Source organism: Cyprinus carpio, chromosome B8 (assembly GCF_018340385.1).
Source record: "Cyprinus carpio isolate SPL01 chromosome B8, ASM1834038v1, whole genome shotgun sequence".
NCBI lineage: Eukaryota > Metazoa > Chordata > Actinopteri > Cypriniformes > Cyprinidae > Cyprinus > Cyprinus carpio.
This window is the reverse complement of record NC_056604.1, coordinates 24,391,888-24,418,398: the sequence shown is the minus strand read 5'-3', so window position 1 is coordinate 24,418,398 and position 26,511 is coordinate 24,391,888. Positions and strand designations below refer to the sequence as shown.

At 36.3% G+C, this 26,511-nt stretch overlaps 1 protein-coding gene across 4 annotated transcripts in view; it reads left to right on the top strand.

The window, feature by feature from the left end:
• Nucleotides 1-17,613, top strand: part of LOC109108459 (fibroblast growth factor receptor 1-A-like) — a 43,223-nt gene extending 25,610 nt beyond the window's left edge. Inside the window, exons 8-18 of one of the 4 annotated variants that reach the window (XM_042730205.1) lie at nucleotides 939-1,086; nucleotides 5,661-5,851; nucleotides 7,411-7,556; nucleotides 7,644-7,765; nucleotides 9,219-9,329; nucleotides 10,500-10,690; nucleotides 10,792-10,914; nucleotides 12,186-12,256; nucleotides 12,338-12,475; nucleotides 12,559-12,664; nucleotides 15,778-17,613. In XM_042730205.1, coding sequence (XP_042586139.1) covers nucleotides 939-1,086; nucleotides 5,661-5,851; nucleotides 7,411-7,556; nucleotides 7,644-7,765; nucleotides 9,219-9,329; nucleotides 10,500-10,690; nucleotides 10,792-10,914; nucleotides 12,186-12,256; nucleotides 12,338-12,475; nucleotides 12,559-12,664; nucleotides 15,778-15,957 — 1,527 coding nt within the window. In that variant the 3' untranslated portion in view covers nucleotides 15,958-17,613. Of the gene's footprint in view, nucleotides 1-938; nucleotides 1,087-2,451; nucleotides 2,597-5,660; nucleotides 5,858-7,410; nucleotides 7,557-7,643; nucleotides 7,766-9,218; nucleotides 9,330-10,499; nucleotides 10,691-10,791; nucleotides 10,915-12,185; nucleotides 12,257-12,337; nucleotides 12,476-12,558; nucleotides 12,665-15,777 lie in introns of all 4 variants that reach the window. The other 3 variants (XM_042730203.1, XM_042730204.1, XM_042730207.1) reach the window with 3 other exon arrangements.
• Nucleotides 17,614-26,511: the final 8,898 nt, after the last annotated feature.

The following is a 26,511-nucleotide window of genomic DNA, read 5'->3' as shown; positions in this document are numbered from 1 at the left end:
ATATATATATATATATATATATATATATATATAGATAGATAGATATATACAAAATAATGTTATTTTAAGCAACATCATATGACCCCTTTAAATAAATGTTGACGGAAAGAGTTATTAATAACACAGTAACACCAGAGTTTGCCATATTTCATCATCTGCAATGATTCAACTAATTTCAACTCACCCTACATCAGTGTTATTGTACTGTTATTTATATACTATTATAGTAGTTATTAATATTTTGAATTAAATCTTGTTTTTATATTTTCAGTTTTTATTTTAACTTTGGTTAGATTTACAAATTTTGATGTGTAGTTATACATTTCTGTTTAGCTTTAATTTTTTTCAGTTTTAGTATTTTTAGTATGTAAAAACAAAATTTAGAAATGCTAACTTGGCAATAAACTGAAATAAGTTTAAGTTTTTTCCATCTTTTATTTCAGCTATATTTAAATTATTGAAAATATATTTTTAATAGTTTTAGTTTTGTTAGTTTTCCAATGGAAGTCTCTGAAGCAAACATAAACCAATTTCCAAGTGTGTATAAGCTTTTTTTTTTTTTTTGGTAATTGATGATGTAACAGATACTGCTGATATTGCTCTTGTTGTAACCTGGAACATCCTTTTAAATACAAATTTCAGAAATCTGTTTAGCTTTTCTGTTGCTGTTAAACATCTGTATCCAAAAAATATTGTCCATGTCTTCTTTAAAGTAACATTTTAACCAGATTTCTCCACCTCTATGGACGGAGCACCTGAGCAAATGGAGCAGGACTAACAGCTTTTGGGGAAATATGAGCCAAGTTCTTGGCAGACTCTCAGAATGTATTTCATAAGATCAGTAACGGCAGGTGTTGTCATTCAGTGACCGCTGGGATCACAGTGACCTCAATTTTTGACTTTGTGCTTGACCTCTGACATATGTTTGACCTCCGCAGCACTCTGGGGTCAACAGCTCGGACACACAGGTCTTGACGCTGTACAACGTGACAGAAGAAGAAAGTGGAGAGTATATATGTAAAGTGGCCAATTATATAGGCCAAGCCAACCAATCAGCATGGCTCACCGTCGTTAAACACTTGCAAGGTAACACACGACCCCTGCTACAGAGATTCATCAGTGCAGAAAGAGGCAGACATACACAGTTAGATGGAGGTAGAGACAGCGGTTATCAGGCTTTTAGAGGGCCGCGACACATCTTCCCACTTCGTCGCTCTTTTTTTTTTTTCTGTGATGCCTTAAATGACGCCATGGAAAATCCCAGCAGAGCAACTGGAAGTATTTTGGCTTTTGTTTACACTGGACGTTTCCTTCTCTCCATCTTTGTGCTACACTTTGCCCTCCTAATAAGGGTGTGTTTCATGCCCTCTGAAGATTACTTGCGCTCTCTTGCACTTCAAAAGCATTTCAGTGGCACCTTGGGAATGTGCCCATCTAAATTCCTTCAGCTCGCTCAAGGGCTTATTCTCTACCTGGCTACACTTTGCTATTGCTTTGCTTTCCTAATTAAATTCTACAATCTCTTTCTTCCTCATTGGGTTGTCGCAATTGCAAACATTGTATTAATGTATTAACACAAAACCAGTAAAAATTCACATAAAAATTAATGATGTTCAACACTGTCCTTTATTTTAAACTCCAAATATTAATATAAATCTCATAATTCTACGAAAAGCATATAGTCTGGATATATTTAACAAGCTTAAGAAAAAAATTTGCAATGTAAAGAAATGCTACAAATTAACATTTAAAGGTATATATTTTATTGCATTTGCATTACAAAAAAAATAAGAAGAAACTGCAAAAATAATAATTCCTGCTTTCCACACTTGCAGAAAAGTGAGGAGAAACCTTTTAAACAGTCCACATCAGTCGGAAAAAATCATGTTATTTTTCCTAGTCTTTGTTTTATATTATCTTGCCAATAGTACTCACTTGTAAAGATGGCGACAATTTTCAAAATAGAACATCCCAGTATTTTCTCCACTTGGATAGCAATTTCAATAGGTACTATAGTATTGTTTCAGTACCTTTGGCATCCTGACTCTTCTCTTTCCCTTTATTTGTCACACATTCTATAACTGGCCTTTCTAATCCCTTTTTGCTTCCTTTTCTGAATATGTGAGTATGTGAGAGCCTCTGCTGGGTAATGTTCCATGTGGCCCGTCTTGTGCATGTGGACTCTAGGGGGTGGACGTCACCCTCATCTTCAGGTGTTGGGTCTCTAGCAGGTGAAGCCATGTGCTCCGTTCTCATCTAACCATAAATCTGTCAGCAGGGTCATCGAAGGATCCAATCAGGGAGCAGTCCTGATATCTTTAATGGCTGCTGAAGGGTGTTTCTCCAATGCCTTTCTCTTCGTCGCTCTTTATCAAAAACCTCTCTCTTTCTCAACTCTGGTGGGTTTTCCCGGAGCTCTACGGCTTCATCCTGTGGTTCTTTTCTCTATAGATGGCAGGCGTCAACACCACGGATAAGGAGTTGGAGGTACTGCAGATCAGGAATGTGTCTTTAGAGGATGCTGGAGAGTACACCTGCTTGGCTGGGAACTCTATCGGCCACTCCCATCACACTGCATGGTTGACTGTCTATAAAGGTATCTTGTGGTGCTTCTTTCGGTTGCTGGTTTCTTCTCTCTGTTAAACAGCGGCAGTTCACACTGTGGGTTGAATTCGGTCACATCACTGCGTTGTTTCTTCATAAGATCAAACAATACTTTGTTCAAAGGTTTGACTTAATTGAAAGCAAAAAATGTTTTGTTTTTGACCCTCATGCTCTGTTTAAATTGACTTTACTGGAGTCCATTAGACCACAATATAACCGTACTCTGTTTTAGCACATAGACTCTCTTTTCATAAATGTGACTCACGTTCAATCAATTTGACAAAAATGCAATAAAGAAAGCAAACCATTATACTGAGCATGTAAGAGAATCCTAGCATGTGAATGTCATTAATTTTTTAAGCTATTAAATTGGCCTAAGAGCCAGTAAACATTTGTGTTTACTTTCATTACAAGTAATGCAGTGGTTTTGTAGCAAGTAACAATGCAAACGTATTCTTTGTGAACCGCACCATTCTTCAACCCCTTTGTGTCTGCTTTGTGGTTTTTTTTTTTTTTTTATTCATCTGGGTGTTGACTGACACTCGAAATGTCAGTCGAAGCATGTCAAAATGACATGAAAAATGGAATCGGAGCGAAGCCAAACCTCCCACAATCTCTAGAGTAAAACTGAACTTTTTAGAGGTGCACAAAGAAAATTCTTACTCAAAGACAGGAACAGTACTTTTGAAAAATCGTTAACGCTAAAGTGAGTTGATAACTGCAACAGTGGACTCATTAAAGCAGTTTCATTCTAATGGATTGCCTCAAAGTGGGTGCCTTGCTTTATATTGGTAACCCCATGTTATTTATTCACTTGAAGAATAAAATAATCATAGCCAGCTGGCATTGGTAAAGAGCGATTGCATTTTATTTTACAGTATGTGTACTTAAAAAGTATTACAGAAATACTAAAGTTCTCAGACTTCATATGAGTTAAGGTTAGGTTTGGTACCTAGTTGTAGTACAACAGGTTCTACTTATATGTAGAATCAAAGTACGTCAGAAACTGTAATTTAACTGCAAAATAAGTTATGTAAAGCATAGAAAATAACAACCGAGAACAGATGACACATTGTGGCTTGTGGTTTGGCAAAGCTTTGTTTCCATTATAAACTTTTATATTATAAAACACTTTTCCTAGTTTTTCAAGATTAACCTGTTTCCAATTAACATTTCTGTTTGCCTGAACACTGGACAAGCATCACAAAGAGCATGATTTTAAGCATAAAGGCTATGCTGACATCATTTCCTCTTTGGCTCAGGTTTGATAAATGCCTCACTCAGAGGGTGAATCTATTTAAATCTATTTAAGTAGATTCAATTTATCAAGATGCTTGTTGGTCTAAGTCTTAAATACATTCAGCACTTGTGAATGAAAATTCATTCTCACTGTTGAATGTTGGTTTTCTTGCATTTGCATGTTGCAGTCAGCAAATCGTGGGCTTAAGGCTTATTACAAAGCCCATTTTGTAAATACATTAACTTCAGCGTTTTAGCTTCATATTCACACTACAATATTCATATTTGATTGTTCATTTAGTTATTAAAAGAGAAGTCAAAGAGAAGTGATCTGTCAATGAGATGCATTTGCATGTGTATTGTTGTGTGCTGTGTGAAATGTATACATGACACAATAACATCTTTTGTGTGCATGAATTGTGTAAAAGAAACCCAGCGTTATGAACCAGAGCCTTGGGGCAGACAAACACCAACCGAATAGCGTAGGAAATATCTGTATCAGCCAGACTTCTCATGTAATTTTACCCTCATAACCTAGCTCTCCATTTATACAGAAATGCATACCCGCTCAGATTTTGTTTACCCTCCCCAGATAAGCCATTCCTCTCGATTTACATTTGTATTTGTGTTGCAAATTTAATGTCTCATATGAGTTTACATAAGGCCATTTTTTGGCCTAATCTCGAAGCGAGAGCTGCCAAGTATCATGAGCAGTGGTTTCCTTCTGCTGCTAGTCACATAAGCAGAAGAATGTGCCATGAAACCTGATCTATGAAAGAAGTAATTATCATGCTACAATAGGAGTTTGTGTCTGTTGCAATGCACCCCTCACGTGAACGACGCCATCTCCAGAATTGTTTTAAGAGGATTTTTGGTTTGTTTTGTGCATGTATGTGTGTGCATTACTGTGTCTGTGCTTTTACAAAGAATTGCCTATGTGTATTCAGGTTTATGAATAAAAGAGGTCTCCTGCTAATATGATATGCTTCAAACTTCTGAACCAGCAGATACTTATACCTCTTCATACCTGCTAGACAGGCTGACCATTAGGGTCACAGTTCAAGATATCCTTTCCAACTGACCTTTTGCTTAGCTCCATCCCACCTATGTTTGCTATACTTATTAACAAACATTTAATAAATACATAGTTTACTAGGAGTTACATAGTACATAGTATTCATCCATTTTAAGGTTCAATTCTCACTGTTAACTACAACTTTTGTCTCAAACTCCTAATTTGCTGCTTATTAATAGTTAGTAAGGTAGTGGTTGGGATTCAAAAAATGGTCATGTAGAATAAGACATTAATATGTGCATAAGTACTAATAAACAGCCAATTTGCTAGTATTATGCATGCTAGTTAATAGTGAGAATTGTTCCATAAAATAAAGTGTGACTGACCTATTTGTGTGTGTGTGTGTGTGTGTAGGTAAGAGATGAAATTGTATATAAAAATACATAGTAAATTTACCTATAAAAAAAATATATACAGGTAAAGAGCAAAAGGAGTTTTACTTTGCTTCTTGCATTAAATTGCAAGAAATTTTACCTTGCTTGCAAATGGAATATAAATTTGAATTTGTGCAAATTGCAAGAAATACTTTGTGCAAAAACATTAAGGCAGGACTTAGCAAAAGGTCAGTTGCAGTGATTGTCAAAGATTCGATCTCTGCTGGTACAGAATCTTGAGCTCTGTTTGCACCTGTATGGACTGAATTTCTAATTTTTAACACATAAAGGTAAATAAACACATCATTCAGCAAGCTCATTCCCTTCCCTTCTGCCACCTTGCATTGCTCCCTTCTTTCATAATCTAGCCATTCCTCCGACTCCACTGCCAAACCAGACCTACCTGGAGGTGCTGATCTACTGCGTGGGCTTCTTCCTCATCTGTGTGATGGTGGTGATCGCCGTCCTGGCCAAAATGCACAGCTCGGCCAAAAAAAGTGACTTCAACAGCCAGCTGGCTGTCCACAAGCTGGCCAAGAGCATCCCGCTGCGCAGACAGGTAACAGAAAGTAGATAGGGGGTTTGATCTCTTTACCACTAAACAAAAACATCACATTTCAACAGCTTCTTCTCATGTTAACGTTACTGTTGAACACGTGTTGTAGCATGCGATGGATACCAAAGAGTTTATCAAAAATAAAAAAAAATAATTTCAGGTCACCTTCAGAGGTTGTCTAGATCCACAATACTGTTTGAAGATGTTTAATTACAATGTTAAGCTATAAAAATTCTGTCAGAGGGTTTTCATTCAATAAAATCTTGGTCGCACTTTAGTTTAATGACCAATTCTCACTATGAACTAACTATTAGTAAAATGACTTTTGCCTCAGTAAACTCTTAATTTGCTGCTTATTAATAGTTAGTAAGGTAGTTGTTAAATTTAGGTATGGGGTAGAGATTAAGGGGTCTAAAATATGGCCATGCAGAATAAGCCATTAATATGTGCTTTAGAAGTACTAATAAACCATAAATATGCTAGTAATATGCATGCTATTAAGTAGCTAGTTAATAGTGAGAATTGGTCCGTAAACTTAGTGTTGCTCTGTTCCTTAAGTTATTTTCACATTTGCGAAATTTCATGAGCAAAAAAGGCGAAAGTCTATTTTTTGTTATGTACTGATGTCTGAAGCGTTTTCAAACCAAGCAGCACTGAATCTGCATGACCAGCTTGAACTCGTTGCGAAATTGCATCATCATGCGAAATTCACGTGGATTCCTACAGAAAAGACTTGATTTTAGGTGTGTGAAGTCACTTTCAAACCAGGCTGAGGTGAATCTACATGGTTAAATCTATTTTGAAATTTTTTTGGTGATGTTTTTTTGTGAATTTTTGGTTTATTGTTTCTTTATGAGATTTAGTTTTATTTTTGATTTAAAATCAAGGTTATTGTCAATAGTCTACTGATGTATAAATCACTTTCAAACCAGGCAGCAGTGAAAGTGCGTGACCAACTTGAACCAGTTATGAAACCTGCATGGGAAAATCGTCATGAAATTCCAGATCATTGTAGATTCCTCCTGAATTTATTGGACTTTGCCCACAGTGATGTATGAAGTCCCTTTCAAACCTAGCAGCTCTGAATCCTCTGTGACGATCTTGAATGTTTTGCGAAACATGCGTGAGGAAATCGTTCGCCATCATGAGAAAGTCCCATTCATGTGGATTCCTAAAGAAATGGTGGTTTCATTTGCAAAAATATCAGTAAATATGACCACATATTTTTTTTTAAAAGCTTTACATTTAAAAATATCAGAATTGTATTTTTTTGTAAAAAATCTCAACGTGTAAAGTTATTTTTGTAAATCGTATTTACATTGTAAATTGTACAAGGTTAGATTTTTGCCTAAAATGGCAAACTTTTACTTTTTTGTTGAGCTGATTGTTGAATTTTGGGTTTTGATTGCGTAGTTCTGTTTTCTTTGAGAACTGCTCATATATCTGCATCAGCATCTGTAGGTGCCTCTTGAGCTAGTAACTCACATACACACACGACTCTTCATATGTGCTTTTCTGTTGCTGTCTTGTATGGAGAGTAAGTTGTAAATGTTTCCGTGCAGGTGTCTGTGGACTCCAGCTCATCTATGCACTCTGGTGGGATGCTGGTCCGGCCCTCGCGTCTGTCCTCCAGCGGCTCCCCTATGCTCTCAGGGGTCTCCGAATATGAACTGCCCCAGGACCCTCGCTGGGAGGTGGCCAGAGACAGGTAACACACACATACACACACTGTACTCATCATTTGTTGACCAGCTGATGCATAAAATGCTAAAATGGCCATGTTGAAATGTCTCAGGCTGGTTCTTGGGAAGCCGCTTGGCGAGGGCTGTTTCGGGCAGGTGATGATGGCTGAGGCTGTCGGGATGGATAAAGACAAACCCAGTCGTGTCACCAAAGTTGCTGTCAAGATGCTCAAATGTAAGTGTTTTCTGCCACCGTTAGCTGACTGTTGTGTGTGTTGTAAAAATGGAAGTACGCCAGCAAACTCTGTCCGGATTTCAATGTCTCATGAGGAATCTGATGGTCTGCTGAGCTTTCGTCTGTATTTCACCTTGACCCTGAAGCATGTTAATCGAGCTCTTGTGTCACATACCATACCAGAGCAGCTGTTTATTCTGATTCAGATTCTGTCTGTTTCCCATCTACTCCTCAGCAAATGAATGCTTGCAAACACTCTGACACTCTGTGTGCTGTTTCCTGAACTAATACCATTCTACTATTATGTCTAGTAGTATTTTAGTATTGTTTAGTGTTAATAATATACTATAATAATAAAATATATAATTATAGTATAATTAATTAGAATTATATCAATATGATTGTATTAATTATATTATTATAGTAACATAATTATATTATATTATATTGTTGTTGCTATTGTTATTTATAAACATTTTAAATATCATACTTCGGCCTGTTCATATTTTGAATTGGCTTTTATTTTATATTTTCAGTTTTCATTTTATGTGCTTTTGGCATTTTTAATATTTTTTTACATATTTACAAAATGTATTTATTTTAATTTATTTATTTTGTACATAATAGACTAACTGTTTTCTAAAGATTCTGATAAATTTAATCTAACTATATATATATATATATATATATATATATATATATATATATATATAGTTATTATTATTATTATTCGTTTTTTATTTATTTATTTGTTTAGGTTTTTATTCTAATATTTACGTTTTATTTCAGCTTTATTTACAGCTTCATAATATTTCTAACAGTTTTAGTTTAATTAACGATAAAAACACTGCCCTGCATCACTGAATGTTTAGCACTACTACATAATTAATCATATCTGTCATATTTGTGTTGGCTGATTCACAAATAAATGACTCTTATGAATTGATTCTGTAGATAAATTGGCGAAACAAACTCAAACAAACTCCCAAACTCTTATTATCCATTTGATTCATTCACTTAATTAACATCTGACGCACTTACTATTCATCATACATAGACAGTATTTTTCTCAACACCATTATAAATTGTAGCAAACTGAATCACCCTGAACAAAAATAATAAATGCTCCTGGACTTGTTTTACTCAATTCAACAATGCACATTTCTTTATAAACATTCCCAGTAATAACATTTTTAAGTTTCCACTAAAATCAAGTGCAGCTCTTGTTTTTTTCATTTCAATAATGTACTTTTATTTGTATAAATGAATGCAAATTAATGTTGCAAACTGTTAAGTTGATTTCAAGTCGACATCAGAAATAAATGAAAAAGGAAAGCATAAATAAAATCACCCATCTGCACGCTGTGTGTGTGTCCCTCACAGCTTAGAGGCTGAAGGTTTCGTGACATGTCATACTCAAATATATGTGTGTTCGTGAATATTGCTTTTATAGCCGACGCCACAGAGAAGGACCTGTCAGACCTCATCTCCGAGATGGAAATGATGAAGATTATTGGCAAACACAAGAACATCATCAACTTGCTGGGGGCCTGCACACAAGATGGTGAGTAAAGGATGAATTAAGAAGGAGGGGGGGGAGACGGGTGGGCAGATGGAGACGTTTAGAGATACGGGCGTAAATCATTTCACATTTCAAAATCAATTTGTAAGGCATGCTGCTTTTTGACTTCAAAAGGACAGGATGTTGTCATCAGTCCAGCTATTGTGATTGTACATGCTAGATAAATTTAATCCAGCTTCCTTATTGAATCATTTTAAGTCCTAGATTAAAAACAGCGGCCTCTTCAAGGTTATTTAGATTTTTTTTTATTATTTATGTACTGTTATAGTATTTGTTAATATTTTGAAATAGCTTTTTTTAATATTTTCAGTTTAGTTTTAGTATTTTTAGTATGTTTGTTTTGTTTTATATTTCATTTTTTATTTCAGTTTTATTCATTTTTGTAACTGATTTTTTAACTGATTTTATTTCGGTAAGTTACCAAAGCAGCATTTTTGTTAAAACTTTAAAAAGATTTGTATATGTAATTTATTTTGCCTTTATTTACAGCTTTATAATGAAAAAGTTTCTAATAGTTTTAGTTAACAATAAAAACACTGTTCAAAACTTCCAAAATCCTGTTCAAAAATTTAACAGCAAATTTTTATTTATTTATTTATTTATTTATTTTTTGGAAGAAAATCTTTTTTTATTCAGCAAGGATGCATTAAATTTATCAAAAGTGACAGGAAAGGCTTATATTAAAAAAGAAGAAGAAGAAAAGAAAGGAGAAAAAAAGAAAGATTTCTTTTAAACATTTTATTCCTAGAATCCTGAAAAATAGCTGTCACATTTCCACATAAACATGAAGCCACACAACTGTTTTTTACATTGATAATAATAAGAAATGTTTTTTTTGAGCATCAAATCATCATATTGAATGATTTCTGAAGGATCATGTGACACTGAAGACTGGAGTAATGATGCTGAAAATTCAGCTTTGCATCACATGAATAAATTACATTTTTAAATATATTAATTAGAAAACCATTATTTTAAATTGTAATAATATTTCACAATATTACATTTTCTCTGCATTTTATATTGTATGAAAGAAATACTAACATTATAATGGCTTTCCAGTAAGCTGCTTTCTAGACAACTTAATTTTTATTAGTATTATATTTCTACATGAATTATGCGACTGAAATGTTTTCATATGTCTATTGTCAGGTCCTCTCTACGTCATTGTGGAGTTTGCAGCAAAGGGCAATCTGCGGGAGTATCTGCGTGTGCGTCGTCCTCCTGGGATGGAGTACTGCTACACCCCTGAGCAGGTGCCTGTGGAGAACATGTCAGTCAAAGACCTGGTGTCCTGCGCCTACCAGGTGGCACGGGGCATGGAATACCTCGCATCCAAGAAGGTGGGAGTCTCCAATGCTTCTGTTCTCATATCAGTCAAATTAACATATGACTTGGATCAATTATTTAATCGATTATTCTGCATGATTTTTCTCTGTTGTAGTGTATTCATAGAGACTTGGCTGCCCGTAATGTCCTGGTAACTGAGGATAGCGTTATGAAGATAGCAGACTTCGGCCTGGCCAGAGACATCCATCATATTGATTACTACAAGAAGACCACCAATGTAAGATTTTGGACTGAGACATAAGAGAAGTCACTTTATTAAAAATAAAATCATGTTCATTTGGTCTTTGATTGCTGTTTAAAGTACTGTGAACCTGTGCTAGCAGCTGCTGCTTGTCTGAATTATTATACTTTATAAGATATAAGATTCTTGTTGCAATTACCGGTGGGATTTTCTTTGAACATTGACTTTGAATTATAACTAGATACATTTTCTGATGTAAATGTGAGTGGTGCTTGCTGTGGCAAAAGCCGCCACTGTGCAGTTACTTGCTTGTTTTTTTTATCATGTTTTATCAGTTAGCTAGGATTTTTTAGCACATTTGAACACTAAGCTAATTAAATATTAGCAAGTAACTATTCAGTGCTAGCATGTGTGGCATCTTGGTAGTCCTGTTTGCTAGCATGAGTCGAAAGAAGCAACCCCCATGTCTACACAATGTTCTGATGCAGAGATGTAAGCCATGCTAAATGGTTGCTAGGATACTCGGGTTGGTTGTTAGGGAGTGGCTTGGCAGCTGCCAGTGATGATACTCCAAAGGCTGCTTGCCAGTATAAATGATATAAAGCAACCCCCATGCCTCTATGACGTTCAGATTTGAAGCTATGCCTCTTTAGGTTTGGGTTGCTAGGGTCCTGTGAATGGTTGCTAGGGCTTGGCTTGATAGCTTCATGATGATCCTGAGAGTCTGGATCCCCCATGTCCTGGATCCTGAGAGTCCCACCCCCGTGTCTAAATGACAATTTGATCCAGAATTATGTTCAATGTAAAATTTCTACGTAAGTTACCATTGTAGGAAAAACACGTGCTCACCATAGTATGTCTGTTGGACAATTTTGGAGGGCTCTTGCGCCCCAAGGGTACAACTTATACCTCACTGCGGGGTATATCCTCGCACAGCTTGCCAGACTCTTCAAATGCAGAGATCCACATGTTTCTATTAAATTCTCACTTGGCGCAATGACCCGTCAAATTTGGTTGCAATGTCTATGGGATTTTTTGCCCAATTTAATTTTTTGACTGCTGTGCGAACATTGTATGCCCAATCGATTATATAAGTCATAGCACACCTCTCCGCCAAATTGTGGGTCTGTGACAAATGGTGCAGGGCGAGTTATGCGCCAAAGTTTGTACAGAAGAAGAAGAATTATAGACAAGTGAGATGCTTCGCAAGCAAAACTACTTACAGTTTCTTCCCAGCAGGATTTGAAGGCAGCGGTCCTTGATTAAACAGGTGATGATTAAGTGAATGAAGTGCTTGTTTTCCACAGGGTCGTTTACCAGTGAAATGGATGGCGCCTGAAGCCCTGTTCGACCGCATTTACACCCATCAGAGTGACGTGTACGTCTCAATATATTTTCTCAGACTCACTCGCATACAAAATGCATTTGTCTGTTCATAATGGTCATCCTTTGCATGTAAGTGGTCTTTTGGGGTGCTGCTGTGGGAGATCTTTACTCTTGGCGGCTCACCGTACCCAGGTGTCCCTGTCGAGGAACTCTTCAAACTGCTAAAGGAGGGCCACCGCATGGACCGCCCCTCCACGTGTACCCACGAACTGTAAGAGTGTTTTAATGCAGTATCTTCTGTCATGATGGGAGAGGTTCCTTATTACAGTTTTTAAATCTGTGTTCCTCTCGCAGATATATGATGATGAGAGACTGCTGGCATGCCGTCCCATCTCAGAGACCCACGTTCAAACAGCTGGTGGAGGATCTAGACCGCACCCTCTCTATGACGTCCAATGAGGTGAGCCCTCGCTGAAGCTGCATCAGAACAGTTTTCAGTGCTTTACATGGCATTATAACTGTGCTTCAAAAAAGCTGTTTTCCCCCTAATAAAATGTAGTTGTGACCTTGCATAACAGCATATTAAATATTAAATAATAATGATACATGTTTTTATTATTATTATTCAGAAATGTATAATTATAATAATCAGTCATTAATAATGATAATAATAATAATTTAATCATCAATAATCATTATAAAGGATAATAAAAATGATCTAATAATAACAATTATTATTATTATTATTATTATTATTATTATTATAAAACTTATTATTATTATTCAGTAATTAATAATTACAATAATTGGTCAATAATGATAATAACAATTTGATCAATGATCATCATCAAAGATAATAAAAATAAATGATCTAATAATAATCATATTAATTATTATAATCATTATTATTGTGGTTGTTCGGGGAATAATAAGAAGTGAATATTAATACATGGTCAAATAATAATAACTTAATAGCAATATAATAACAAATAACAATAATAAATAATTTGTTGTTCTTCAGTAGTAGTAGTAGTATTAATAAAAATTATAATTAGTATTAGTAGTTGTATTGGAGTAATTCAATAATCATTAATAGTCAATAATAATAATTGAATGATCAAATAATAATTAAAAATAATATATAACAATAACAAATTATTCATTGTTATTGAGTAGTTAATAATAATAATAATAATAATAATAATAATGTTATTAAATAACTACTACTAATAATCCTCAATAATAATAATAATAATAATAATAATAATACAAATAAATGATCTAATAATAATAGTAATAGTTAATAATAATAAATTAGCATATAATATTAATAAAAAGGTAGCACTTTAGCACAGTGACCTATTCTCACTATTAACTAGTTGTTTAGCATGCTAACATGCCTATTATTAACATATTGACTGTTTATTAGTAATTATAAAGCACATATGACCATATTCTACATCCCTAATCCTACCTAATACTTAAACTTAACATCTACCTTACTATTAATAAGCAGCAAATTAGGAGCCTATTGAAAAGTATTTAGTGTATTTGGATATATGTTGTGTTTTGATTTTTTTTTGTGTTTATTTTTTTATTGTATTTATTATTATTCTTCTTCTTCTTCTTCTTCTTCTTCTTCTTCTTCTTCTCCAAAATGAATCGCATTTTTGAGGGCCTAAACATGCTCGAAAAGTCCTGAAATGCAAAACGCGTCAAACCTGGTGAAAATTTACGTCTGATATAGGTTTCAGAAGAGGGTGTGGCAAAATCGACAGCGCCACCTATCGTAAAAAAAATCAACAGCCCTCAAGCTGTGTTTACGTACATAACGAAAATTGGCACAATATGTAAAGCATCAGTACCTACAAAAAGGACTCTTGGAGCAATATCCGAAACCCAACAGGAAGTCGGTTATTTTAAATTTTATGAGCAAATTTTGTATCATTTTTGTCATTTGCATGCCTTGTATTTTAACGAACTCCTCATAGAGATTTATTCAGATCAACACCAAATTTGGTATGCCTAATCTAAAGGCCTTTGCGATGTTAAATTGCGAAGATCTTGAGTTTTCGTTGAAGGGCGTGTCCGTGGCGGCCTGACGAATTTTGATGATTTCGCCATGAAAAATTAAGTTGCTATAACCTCAGACATACAATGTCCAATCTGCCACAAACTTCACATGTTTGATAAGACTCCTGACCTGAACAGATTGATATGCCCATATTCAGTTATTGTCATAGCGCCACCTACTGGCAACAAGAAGTGGACAAACTACTCATAGAAATTTTATGACATCAATGTCTTTTTGTGGTCAGTCTAATCTAAAGGCCTGTGCAATGTTAAATTGTGAAAGTTTTCGTTAAAAGGCGTGTCCATGGCGCCGTGATGAAGTACGATGTCTCGCCATGGGAATAAAAGATGTATAACTCAGGCATAAAATGTCCGATCTTCCCCAAACTTCACATGTTTAATAAGATTCCTGGCCTCAACACATCTGAAGGCCAATACTCCATCAGGTGGGGAAAAATGGCTCGATAGCGCCACCTATACAGATTCAACGGAGTGCGCCTCGAGCTATGTTTCACGTACATGTACGAAAATCGGTACACACATGTAACACACCCAATACCTACAAAAAAGTCTCTTGGTACAAAATCCGAATCCCAACAGGAAGTCAGTTATTTTGAATTTTCCCTGCAAAAATTTTCAGGGGTTGTACTTTAACGAACTCCTCCTAGAGATTCATTCAGATCAACACCAAAATCAGTGTAATCTAAAGCCCTTTGCGATATTAAATTGCGAAGATCTTGAGGTTTCGTTAAACGGCGTGTCCATGGCGGCCTGACAAATTTCGATGTTTCGCCATGAAAAAGGAAAATGCTCTAACTCAGACATACAATGTCCAATCTGCCCCAAACTTCCATGTTAGATTGACTTCTGACCTGAAAAGATCTACGTGCCCCATATTCAGTTATAGTCATAGCGCCACCTTAGTGTCATGTTTTACGCTGTAACGAACTACTCCTAGAAATTTTATGACATCAATATTTTTTTCTGGTCAGTCTAGTCTAAAGGCCTTTGCAATAGTGAATTGTGGAGATCTTGAGTTTTTTGTTAAAGGGCGTGTCCATGGCGCTGTGACACAATTTTATGTCTCGCCAATGGAAGAGAAGTTGGGGTGTAACTCAGGCATAAAATGTTTGATCTTCCCCAAACTTCACATGTTCGATAAGAGTCCTGGCCTGAACAAATCTAAAGGCCAATATTCCATTATAATGATAACCTGCTGGCAACAGGAAAATTGTCACATATAAATGACTTTGACATATTCCACTTATATTTACGACTTTAAATGCATATTTCTCACCGGTCACCTTTTTACTAAAGCCACACGATGGCAGTGAGCCCGGGTGCGAGGGCCCGTTCATCGCTGCTTGCAGCTTTAATTGTTAATGTTTTGCTAATAGCGAGAATTGGATCTTAAAATAAAGTGTGACCTATAATAATATCAATGATTTGTTTTTTGTATTAACAACAATAATAAATGATCTGTGTATTTTACGTTTTCAGGAGTATCTGGACCTGTCTGTGTCTCTGGACCAGTTTTCTCCAAATTTCCCCGACACGCGCAGCTCGACGTGCTCTTCCGGTGAAGACTCTGTGTTCTCCCATGACCCCGGCGCTGATGAGCCCTGCCTGCCCAAATTCCCCCCTCATCCCAACCGCGGAGTGGCGTTTAAAAAGCGCTGAGCTCCCTCACCTTCAGTTCCTCTCCAGTGTGCTACCTGGCCGGACTCGGCTCATGAACTCTAGGAGACCATGCTTTGCCACATAGCACACTACAGAGCGGCCAAGAGCAGAAGAGCTCGGCACGGACGCTAGTTTCACAGCGGGAAGAGAACAAACTGGGCCTTCACTGACCATTTCCTGTTGTTCTATAAAGCTACAGCGCTCTTGAGCAGAAAGTGATACACGCGTGTTTCTCAAGACTCGTCAATATGAAATATCCTCCTGCCATCTATAATAAAGAAAACCTAGTTTTCATTTAAGGAACAGAATGGTGGATGTTGGGAGTGTTTATAACAACAAGGACTTTTCTTTTGACCAAATTCGTAAGAAAATGTATTCCACTAAATGCTCTGCCCAAATATATTTTAACAACGGGCACACAGATTATCTGACTGACGGCCTTTCCTGTAAATACATCTAGAAATGTATAAATATATATATTTACACTCTACCCTTATTTTTATTACACTATTTGTTGCTTTTTGTACCAGGATGAGTTTATGTAGATTTTTTTGAAGTGTAGCTTTTTTGAAAGGGACTGCGAAAAACGTCCACGAGAATTGTAGATGAAATTATATTATTAAGAGCTGATAGATGGCCAGTTTTGTTTCTTAATGTTGTTGTTGTCCTCTCTTGTTGATGCAGCTTGGCAGAAGTGGCTCAGAACTGCTGCTATCTTCCTGATGGTACTCAGTACAGCGTCAGACTTAAGCTATTATATAATATATGTATTGAAAAGGTTCTCTTCTTCACGTCTTAAGCAAGTGTGTAACAAGTCGATGCATTTTTGGAAAGATCATAGGAAAAAAATGAAATTCTTGACAAACACAAATAGATAAATCACCTAAAATGTACCTCAGAGAGAAGCTATAAATGTTTAGCTTCATGTAATAAGATGACTGTACATTAAAACAGTGGTCAAATATGGGTAAGATCAACAGATCGTTTGTGTTACTCTACAAAAATGACACGAATGTCACAAAACCTTTCATACCGCATAAAGAATCTTGTAAATATCACTCTTGCTGATGTTTACAACGCAAATGGTGTTTACAGTGAAATTGACTCTCTCATTTCCCGCAGGTTAGTAGGGATGATTAAATATTATAATGCATAGCTTACAGTGTAAAAGCCGAGCGTAGCCGTGAGCGCTTTATTTATAGCTGTGTGAATGACCCTTCCTAGCGAGGTGCTATGCTACAAATGCATCAGACGGTGGACACTGTTACCGTGGCGACTGGCTCCCTGCCAGCGGCTGATGCATCACATTGTACACTTGTGAACCCTGTTACCAGCTCACGCTCCTGCAGCCAAGACAAAAGTACCACCTTTGATTTATACGGCTGAAAATGTAGTTGAAGTATGCAGAAGTTTAAATTTAACACTGTTTGACATGTTTATGGGACTGCTGCAGTAAATTTTAATTTGTGGAACATTGTTTTGTTCTGAGAGACGCAGCGCGGGTCAGCGGATATGGACTTGTGAAACACTGGTTGTATGTCTGTTTTCTCCAAAGGCGTGCAATTATGATTGGGATTGTTGCGTTGCGGTTTAGACAACACCAGATTTATGGCTCAAATGCATCAATAAATGTATCAGCTTTTATTTTATATGCAACAGCTTGTGTGGGATTCTTATTCTGAGTTGAAAGTGGGTGACTCCAAGGAATTATTTGCCTAAAAATTCAAATTCTGTCGTTGTTTACTCAACCTCATATCATTTTGAAGTTTCTTTGAAGATAAATTTGTTAGACAATGTAGATGCTGCTCTTTTCTGTAGAGTGAAATTTACAGTAAAAAATATAAGCAGATGTGGTTGGTAGTTTACCATTAAAAAAAATATATAGTAGCACAAAATATGGTAACATTTTAGGTTCTGCAGATTGTAATAGTTCAAGAGTAAAATAACAAAATACAAACAAACTTCATAAACTGATAAAATGTCAATATACTAACCAGTTAAATTACTAAAATCTAGTTTTTTTTTTTCTAAACTTTGTAATATTTTATATAATATATTATCATAAGTAGCTTTTCCACAAGCTGATATAAATATAAAATACCATTGTAGTAACTCAGATGTCACTATAACAACAACCCTAATATACATAAATGATAACAAAAACTAAGAACAATCTAGATGTTTTAATCAGTTGTACAAACATTATGTTAAACAATAAAATCAGGAATGTCACAGAAGTCATGGTTGTTCACTTAATTTACTGAAACATTACATTAAATGTCCTGTAATTTCTCACAGTAAAAGAAATTACCATTAACCAGTTAACAGGTTTTTACCATGGCATTTTTACTATTTTATTTTATTGCATTACATTACATTGCAGATCCTCCAGAAAAAATAGTATCATAATAGTATTTGACGTGTGCACTACATGTGAAATCCTCTGAATCCATATGGAGGCTAGCAATAGCAAGCTAGCTTTGAAAGCATAAGATTCCACCCTCCTTGCAAATCACTCTCCAAAGCCACGCCTCCCTCAAAACACATGAACGCACTCCGGCAGACCAGAGGCTAAGCAGCCACATGATAAGAGATGCCGTTAGTGGAGGCTTGAATGCATCGCTGTCAGATTGCCTCATGTCTCATTCAGTGAGAAAACATTACCGTACAAAACGCATAGTATTAAAATAATAATGCCTTCCATTCTCGCTCAGTCTACAATAGCGCAATGAACGCGCGGATGACGTGTCAACGTCTACGCGAACGGGGTGTGTGGAGGTATGCAAATACATATGTTAACAGACAGGTAGGACAGCCTATCCAGGGTTGCCAGGTTTTCACAACAAAACCCGCCCAATTGCTACACAAAACTAGCCTAGAACTAGCTCAATCGTGTTTCAAGGGGGAAACGCCCAGTAAAAATCGCATTCCGGTTGGGTAAAATACACATTTTGGTGGGGTTCCCCTGGTAAAATTAGCATATTAGGGGATTAATATCACGTTATTGGGGTCGCTTAAACCTGCGGACATGAAAAACAAGAGTGTTAAAGTAGCCCAACACTGAGCCTATCGTACCCCTCGGACCGAGAAATGATTGGACCGACAGTTTATGGTCCTACGCCTTCCACAGATGACATAAATACATAGAAATACATTTAGACCACTTAACTAAGGGATTGCTATCGGGATGTGAAGAGACTTTCAACCAGCATAACAAAAAAAAAAAAAAAAAAAAAATGTTTTTGAACCAAATCCCCTTCCCAGTGAGGAACACCACATTATTGGTGCTTTTGGTCATGTTTGTAGCCTGACAGCTTTTGATTGCCATTCACTTTCACTGTATGAAAAAAAGAGCAGTGTGGACATTCTACTCAACAAGTTCTTTTGTGTTCCACAAAACAAGGAATGACAGAAATGACAACAAACATCTGTCTCTTACAACAAGAACACCTTAAAGCAGGGGTGTCCATTCCTGCTCCTAAAGGGCCAGTGTCCTGCAGAGTTCAGCTCCAACACACTTGCCTTGAAATTTCAATCTGGAGACCTTGATTACTTCGGTTCAGGTGTGTATAATTAGGGCTGGACCGTAACTCTGCAGGACAGTGACCCATCTGTCTTAAAGCATCTGTTCTTTGTGTGTGTGTGTGTGTGTGTGTGTGTGTGTGTGTTTGTTTTTTGGATGTTTTGGTGGGTTGTGTTTTTAAATTGGGTTGTTTTTTGGAATTGGGGAGATGGTGGGGAGTGGGGCAGTCAGCAGGAACAGGACAGCTGGGGCAGAATCTCAGCCTTCAGCACAGAAAGTTGAAGGGAATCCAATGTAAGCTGTGTACTTCCAAACATTAAGTGTCACAGAGAGGGCAAGTGCACAGTGTTGGGCCAAACTACTCTGAGCAGCCAAGAAAATCAGAGTATCCTAATAGTTTGTGTTTTACTGCAGCAATTGGAACATTAATTTTGTATTTGTTTTAAAATTAAATAAAAAATTAAATTTATGCATTTAGCAGACACTTTTATCCAAAGCGACTTACAGTGCATTCAGGCTATCAATTTTTACCTATCATGTGTTCCCGGGGAATCAAACCCCCAACCTTGCGCTTGTTAATGCAATGCTCTCCCACTTGAGCTACAGGAGCACTTTTAATATTAATAATATAATTTAATATTTGTTGGTTTATTCATGGTAAGGCTGTTTGTAAATACATTATTTGGTGATTATAAAGCCATTTGAAACCCTGAGGGAATGGCATTTTCCTTGAATAAAGTAAAAACAAACATTGCTTTTTGTTTTTTTTCAATGAAGGGTCAGTGAAAGGAGATTTTCTATTAATTTTATATGAGATGTGATGTTTTTGTAACCCTTAAAGGGGTCATCGAATGCTACGTGAACTTTTACAAGCTGTTTGAACTGAAATGTGTGTTGGCAGTGTGTGTACACAACCACCATATAATGATAAAAATCCACCCAGTGCTTTTTTTTTTTTTTTTTTTTTTTTTTTTTTTTTTTTTTTTTTTTTTTTTTTTTTTAATTTTGTCAGATCAAGCCGATCTCAGATGCCTGTCTTTGTGATGTCACACAGACAGGCCCCTCCCACGATAGTTTGATTGACAGTGGCGTTTCCACACAGACTGGACTGGCGTCTTACCTTAGACCCGCCCTGAGTGAGCTGTCATTAGTCCGCCATTGTTTCACCGCCAGAGCAGATGTAGACAAGAATGTCTCCTAAGCGATTGAGGTGTTCTGTTGTTGGATGTAATAATGAATATAGAAGTCGTCATTTACTCCCAACATCTGAGTCGCTGAAGACGCAGTGGATTACATTTGTTTCTGAAGGGAATGCACCCCCAATCTACCTAAATGTGCCTATCTTCACGCGAATCATTCATGATCCAGCTTCAACAAAAGAAGAAGTGAGTATAAGGTTTTTTAATGAATATTTGCAAATCGCCTTTCCTAATTACAGGTACATCTCAATAAATTAGAATGTCGTGGAAAAGTTCATTTATTTCAGTAATTCAACTCAAATTGTGAAACTCATGTATAAAATAAATTCAGTGAATGAAGTAGTTTAAGTCTTTGGTTCTTTTAATTGTCATGATTTTGGCTCACATTTAACAAAAAAACACCAATTCACTATATATACACGACATTCTAATTTATTGAGATGCACCTGTATGTGCTAATTAGCAAGTTTCAAGATGAATGCGGCTAAAGTAAACCGTCCCTCAGAAATCAGCTGAGAAGACAGGGGCGGGGTCAGCAGAGCTCATTAACATTTAAAGGCAAATGCAACAAAACGGTTTGCTCTGAAAAGAGCTGTTTTTGTCAGGGTAAAAAGGTGTTTTTTACACTACCATTGAGAAATTTTAACCAAACAATTTTCAACACTTATAATAATAAGAAATGTTTCTTGAGCATCAATTCAAATTAACAAATTAGAATGATTTCTGAAGGATCATATGACTCTAAAGACTGGAGTAATGATGCTGAAAATTTAGCTTTGAATTATAGGAATAAATTAAGTTTTAAAATCTATCCAAATAGAAAATAAATTAAGTTTTAAAATCTATCCAAATAATATATATTTATTGTTATTAGTTATTTTAAATTTTTGTAATATTTTGTATATACATCAATTTGAACATCAGTGTGATGAAAAGACACAAGGTGTTGTGCTGAGCAGAAGCAACAGAAATAAATAAGCCGATCTCCTCCTCTATTGAGGCCATCCAAGCCCCTGTGCATGGAGAATCTGATATCTCTGACTGAAGCAGAGCATCTTTATTGGGTGGAGTGCAGGGGCTTTATCGCAGTCTCTGATATCTTTACTCTCTGAAAAGGAAAATGAAGGGTTGGGACATCTCTAATCTTCAAAGAGCCCCAGATTGCTCTCTAAATGAAGGCCTCATGAAAGAGAGATGTTTTGTTTATTCACTGAATACTTCAGATGAGGACAAACCCACACATATTTACTGTTTCTGCATGAGTTGTGAATGTACACAAAGTGTTAATACTTACTCAGTGTTTATGGTCTGTGGTGGTAGATTTACTTTAGTTGTTTCTTTGTGAAAAAGAAGTTTACACTTTAGCATACTTGTTAGAGAAACAAAATACTTTAAAAGAATATACTTAAAGGGGTCATATGATGTGATTTCAAATTTTTCTTTCTCTGTGGAGTGTTACAAGCTCTTGGTGAATAAAGAAAATCTGTGAAGGTGCAAAGACTAAAGTCTCAAACTCAAAGAGATATTCTTTATAAAATGCCCTCCTGAAACGGCTCGTTCTAACACATGCCCACATCTCTACGTCAGTATGTGGGAAGATTTGCATAACGCCGACCAGATGTTCACGCAAAGAAAGAAGGCGTACCTTTTATTCTCGTTGTAGTATTGTTGTTGTATCCGCCATGTCGTATAGACACTGTGTGTTTCACTGTGAAAGCAAAACTACTTTGTTTGTCCTTCCAAAAGAGGACGATATCCGCTTCTTCATGCCTGGAGCTGATCCGTGCTGGTCGCTGAGGAAATACATCAACTTTGCACTCTGGATCCCCGAATGGGCTTTCACCGTGGACGAAGCGGAGTCCAGCCCGGGGCGTCACATGTGGTTGCTGCAAGACCAAGGTACGCTCCTTCATAGAATCCGCTGGCTGCTCCATTCTCAAACCGTCTGCCTATGCTCACTCAAGCCGGCCGTGGCTCACTCTAGGCCTCTGGTCTCTGCTCACTCAAGGCGGCAGTGTGTGACGTTGTTTCATTGAGAAAACGAAACTACTTTGTTTTTGCCTTCCTAAAGAAGACACGACTAGAAATCATGTTTATATCATGTTTATAATGGTTTTTATGTTTATGTCTCGTCGCTCTGGCCGGACAAGGCTTCACAATATGTTAAGAGGTGTAACATTTCCGTGTCACACTTGAGGCATTCGACCAATCATAACGCACTGGATAGCTGGCCAATCACAGCACACCTCGCTTTTCAGAGAGATGAGCTTTGTGAAAATCGGCGTGTTTCAGAAGGCGGAGCATAGAGGAGAAACAATAATGTACAGTATGTGGAAAATAATGTGGTTATTTAACCTTAAACCGCATAAACACATTTTATTACAACAAATACACAAAATAATGTTCTTTTTAGCAACATCATATGACCCCTTTAAGTGGAAATTGAATGTATGAATGTTTTGGACACATAGTTGCATAACATTTGCCATTAAAATGAAAATGTATTTACGCCATTGAATTTAAAATAAAAAGGTCATTGTGACTTTTTATCTCACTATTCTGACTTTGCCTCTCGATTGTGAGTTTATATTTCACAGTTCTGACTGTAAAACTCAATTGTGAGTTGCGTGTTTATATCATGCAATTGTGAGAAAAAGTCAGAATTGTGTGAAATAAAATGTCACAATCACATTCTTTTGTTTTTGTTTTATTCAGTGGTGGAAATGGGCTTCCATAAACTTGGTTCTTTTTTGTCCCACTTCAGTAGGGCTTAATTACATCTTTATAAGTCATTTCATAATTACTTCTATTGTCTTCAAAATATGGTTAAAGTGAATGTACTGACAAGCATTTACATTACAGATCAAATTATTTACAGATTTACAAATGATTTACTTTTTAAAAGTGCTTTTCATGTGCTTTAGTATATTAGTCAACACGTCAAAATAAATGTACTTATTTAAAGCATGACAATGGGACGGTTTATTTAACACATGATAAACTTTTGTGACAATGGGTCCCAGCAGGAGACTGCACTTTAGTACACTATATGGGGTAAGTTGTCAAAGCCTTCAGTGGTCAATTGTCCACTATATTTCTAATTGAGAAAGTCTTGTTGTGGCACTCTGGCAGATGCAGGGCTTTTTGACCTTTACCCATAGGTGGGCCCTATTTTGGGCCAGTGACCCCTTGACTAAGTAGTGTGTGTGTGTGTGTACTGCTGACTGGAGTCCATGTGGAGCTGAATCACTGGTGCAGAAAGGACAGAAAGGCCAAACAGGGCGCTCAACCTGTCAATCAATCTGAAATCCTGTATTGTTTGTTATTTCCTGTTTATTCAGAATAATGGTGAGTGGAAAAAGAACCAACAGAAATCTGACAAAGAAATCAACAAAAGATTTAAAGAAACCATTGTGACAATTTAAATTATACCAAATCGTAAAAGTCACTTCTGGCTAAAATGCGAGTTGAAAAGTGAAAAAGTCAATTTCCTGTTGTCCTCTCACATCATTTTCACTTTTCACCATGCTTGACTTGTGCATATTTCTCTTCTGATTCAGACAAGATGACTTTTTCACCAAAGAGACCAATATTATGCATTGAGGACTCAATATTTTAGCCAAAAGCAATGGTTTAACGTAAAAAAAAAAAAAAATATTTCTCTCCTGATTCAGACAAGATGACTTTTCATTTCACAAGACATTAACTGATGGACTTCAGTTGTGTGGATTGCTTGTGGATTATTGTGATGTTTTTATCAGCTGATTGGACTCTCATTCTGACGGTACCCATTCACTGCAGAGAATCCACTGGTCAGAAAGTGATGTAGTGCTAAATTTACCATGAAAAAAAAAAACAAACTCATCTACATCTTGGATGACCTGAGGGTGAGTTGTTTTTGTTTGTTTTAGCAAGGAGCTACTTGTCTAGAAATTGTCTTTTGCAATGGTCTCTTTTTTTCCTACATTTTAATTGCCATACTTTGGGGGGAAAGGAGTAATAAATTACTCTAGACATGTCTTCTCCCATAATACACCTGTTCCCCTGAGGCCGTGCTTTGCCCGCTCAAACTGGATCGGATTTCCTCCGGAGGTTGGTAATAAACTCACATGCATTAGGTGGGGCTATAAGATCTTGACTTGTCAGCTTGTTATACAGCATTAGCCCTTTGACTAAACTTATTTTTCTTGTCTGAACAGACAAAACAATACCTGGGAGAGAAAAACACACTGTATCACTTTACAGTTAGAAATGTCTGGCTTGAGGCTCGTTCTACATTTAGAATTTCTGAATCTTAAATAGATTAATAATGTAGGTCATGACTATGATGACGTGGCAATGTTGAAAGATCCCTCAGAATGAATCAATCTGCGATTCCTAAAATTATTCCACAAATGATGGTCAAAACAATTAATTCAAAAAAAAAAAAAAGATTAAAGTAACTAAATGACAATTTTTAATCCTTTTGCTGCTATACAGTACTTTGCATTGTACAAAATATTGACACACCTAATTATTAATAATTGTAGTCCCCTTACTTATCATTTGCTTCAATCATAAGATTGAAGATCAGACTAAACGACGGCAGCTTTGATAGGTTACTTGAATCTGGGCCTCATGTTTTGTGTAATGAAGGGAGAAATGACTCAGTCGACTGATGTCTGCCTCAATCTCTCTAATCATATCACTGAACCTTGAAGCTTATGTCTTTGTGTCCTCTGTAATTGAATTGGGCCTAGATTAAATTGCATGACAGCACTCCTATTGTTTAGCTTCAAAATAGGACACAATTCTTCCTCGGTAAGACTGTAGGGCTGAACCCACTGTCAATGAAAAGCATAAATCAGTTCAGAAATGTTCTCTCTCCTCATTCTGTTCAAAATAAAGAGAATGTGGTGTGGAAAGTATCTACACAGCTGATTTAAGTTATTATTATTATTATTATTTGGTATGCAAATCTTTCAAGGTTTGTGCAGGTTATATGGAGGTAAATTTAAGACTTCATGCTTCAAAACCAAAACTTATGGAAACTTTCAGGAGATTTACAGGAAATGTTCCACCCCTTTGCAACCCCAATGGCAAGCCATTTGCCAATTTATGATACTTTGATTTGATTTACAGGAAATGTTCCACCCCTTTGCAACCCCCCTTTGCAACCCCAATGGCAAGCCATTTGCCAATTTAGCAGACCGTTCCAACCATTCAATTTATTGTATTTTTTTGATTTTGGTGGCTCACCAGAACATTTAGAAGTTGTGAAGAGTTTGAACTAATCTGTTTTGATCTTCAAGCCATGTGCTCTTAGTTATTGGTGAAGTTTTTGAGTTGTTATGTTTTTGTATTCATGTGTTGTGTTCTTTGTTATTTTGCTTATTTATGATCTTTTCAGTTTTTTGATTGTATTTATGTGTTATTTCAATTTTTCTATTTTTTCATTTATTTTTTTTTAATTTTGGAAATTCACACAAAATTTGCTCATCTGAACTTATTGTTTTGAGAAAAAACAAACTCTCGTTTGAGAACTGAGCCAAAGCGATTGAGAAAAAATTTAATTTGTGGAAAAACAATTTAATTTGAGATTCATGTTTCAGTCACCACAAAGATTTGATTTCCAGTGATTTCCATTCAGATTTCCATCACACAAATTTTCTTTTGGTGCCAAATTAACTGAAGCAGGCCTATCGTTTTCCCCTGTGGAGATAACCATAAAGACAATTTGAGCTATATGAGTATCTGAAGGTAGGCTACATCGACAAAATCATTTTATTATAGCTTCACCTATCACAAATACACTGGCCATTGTGGCCTGAGACACCGGGATAGGATAGGCTC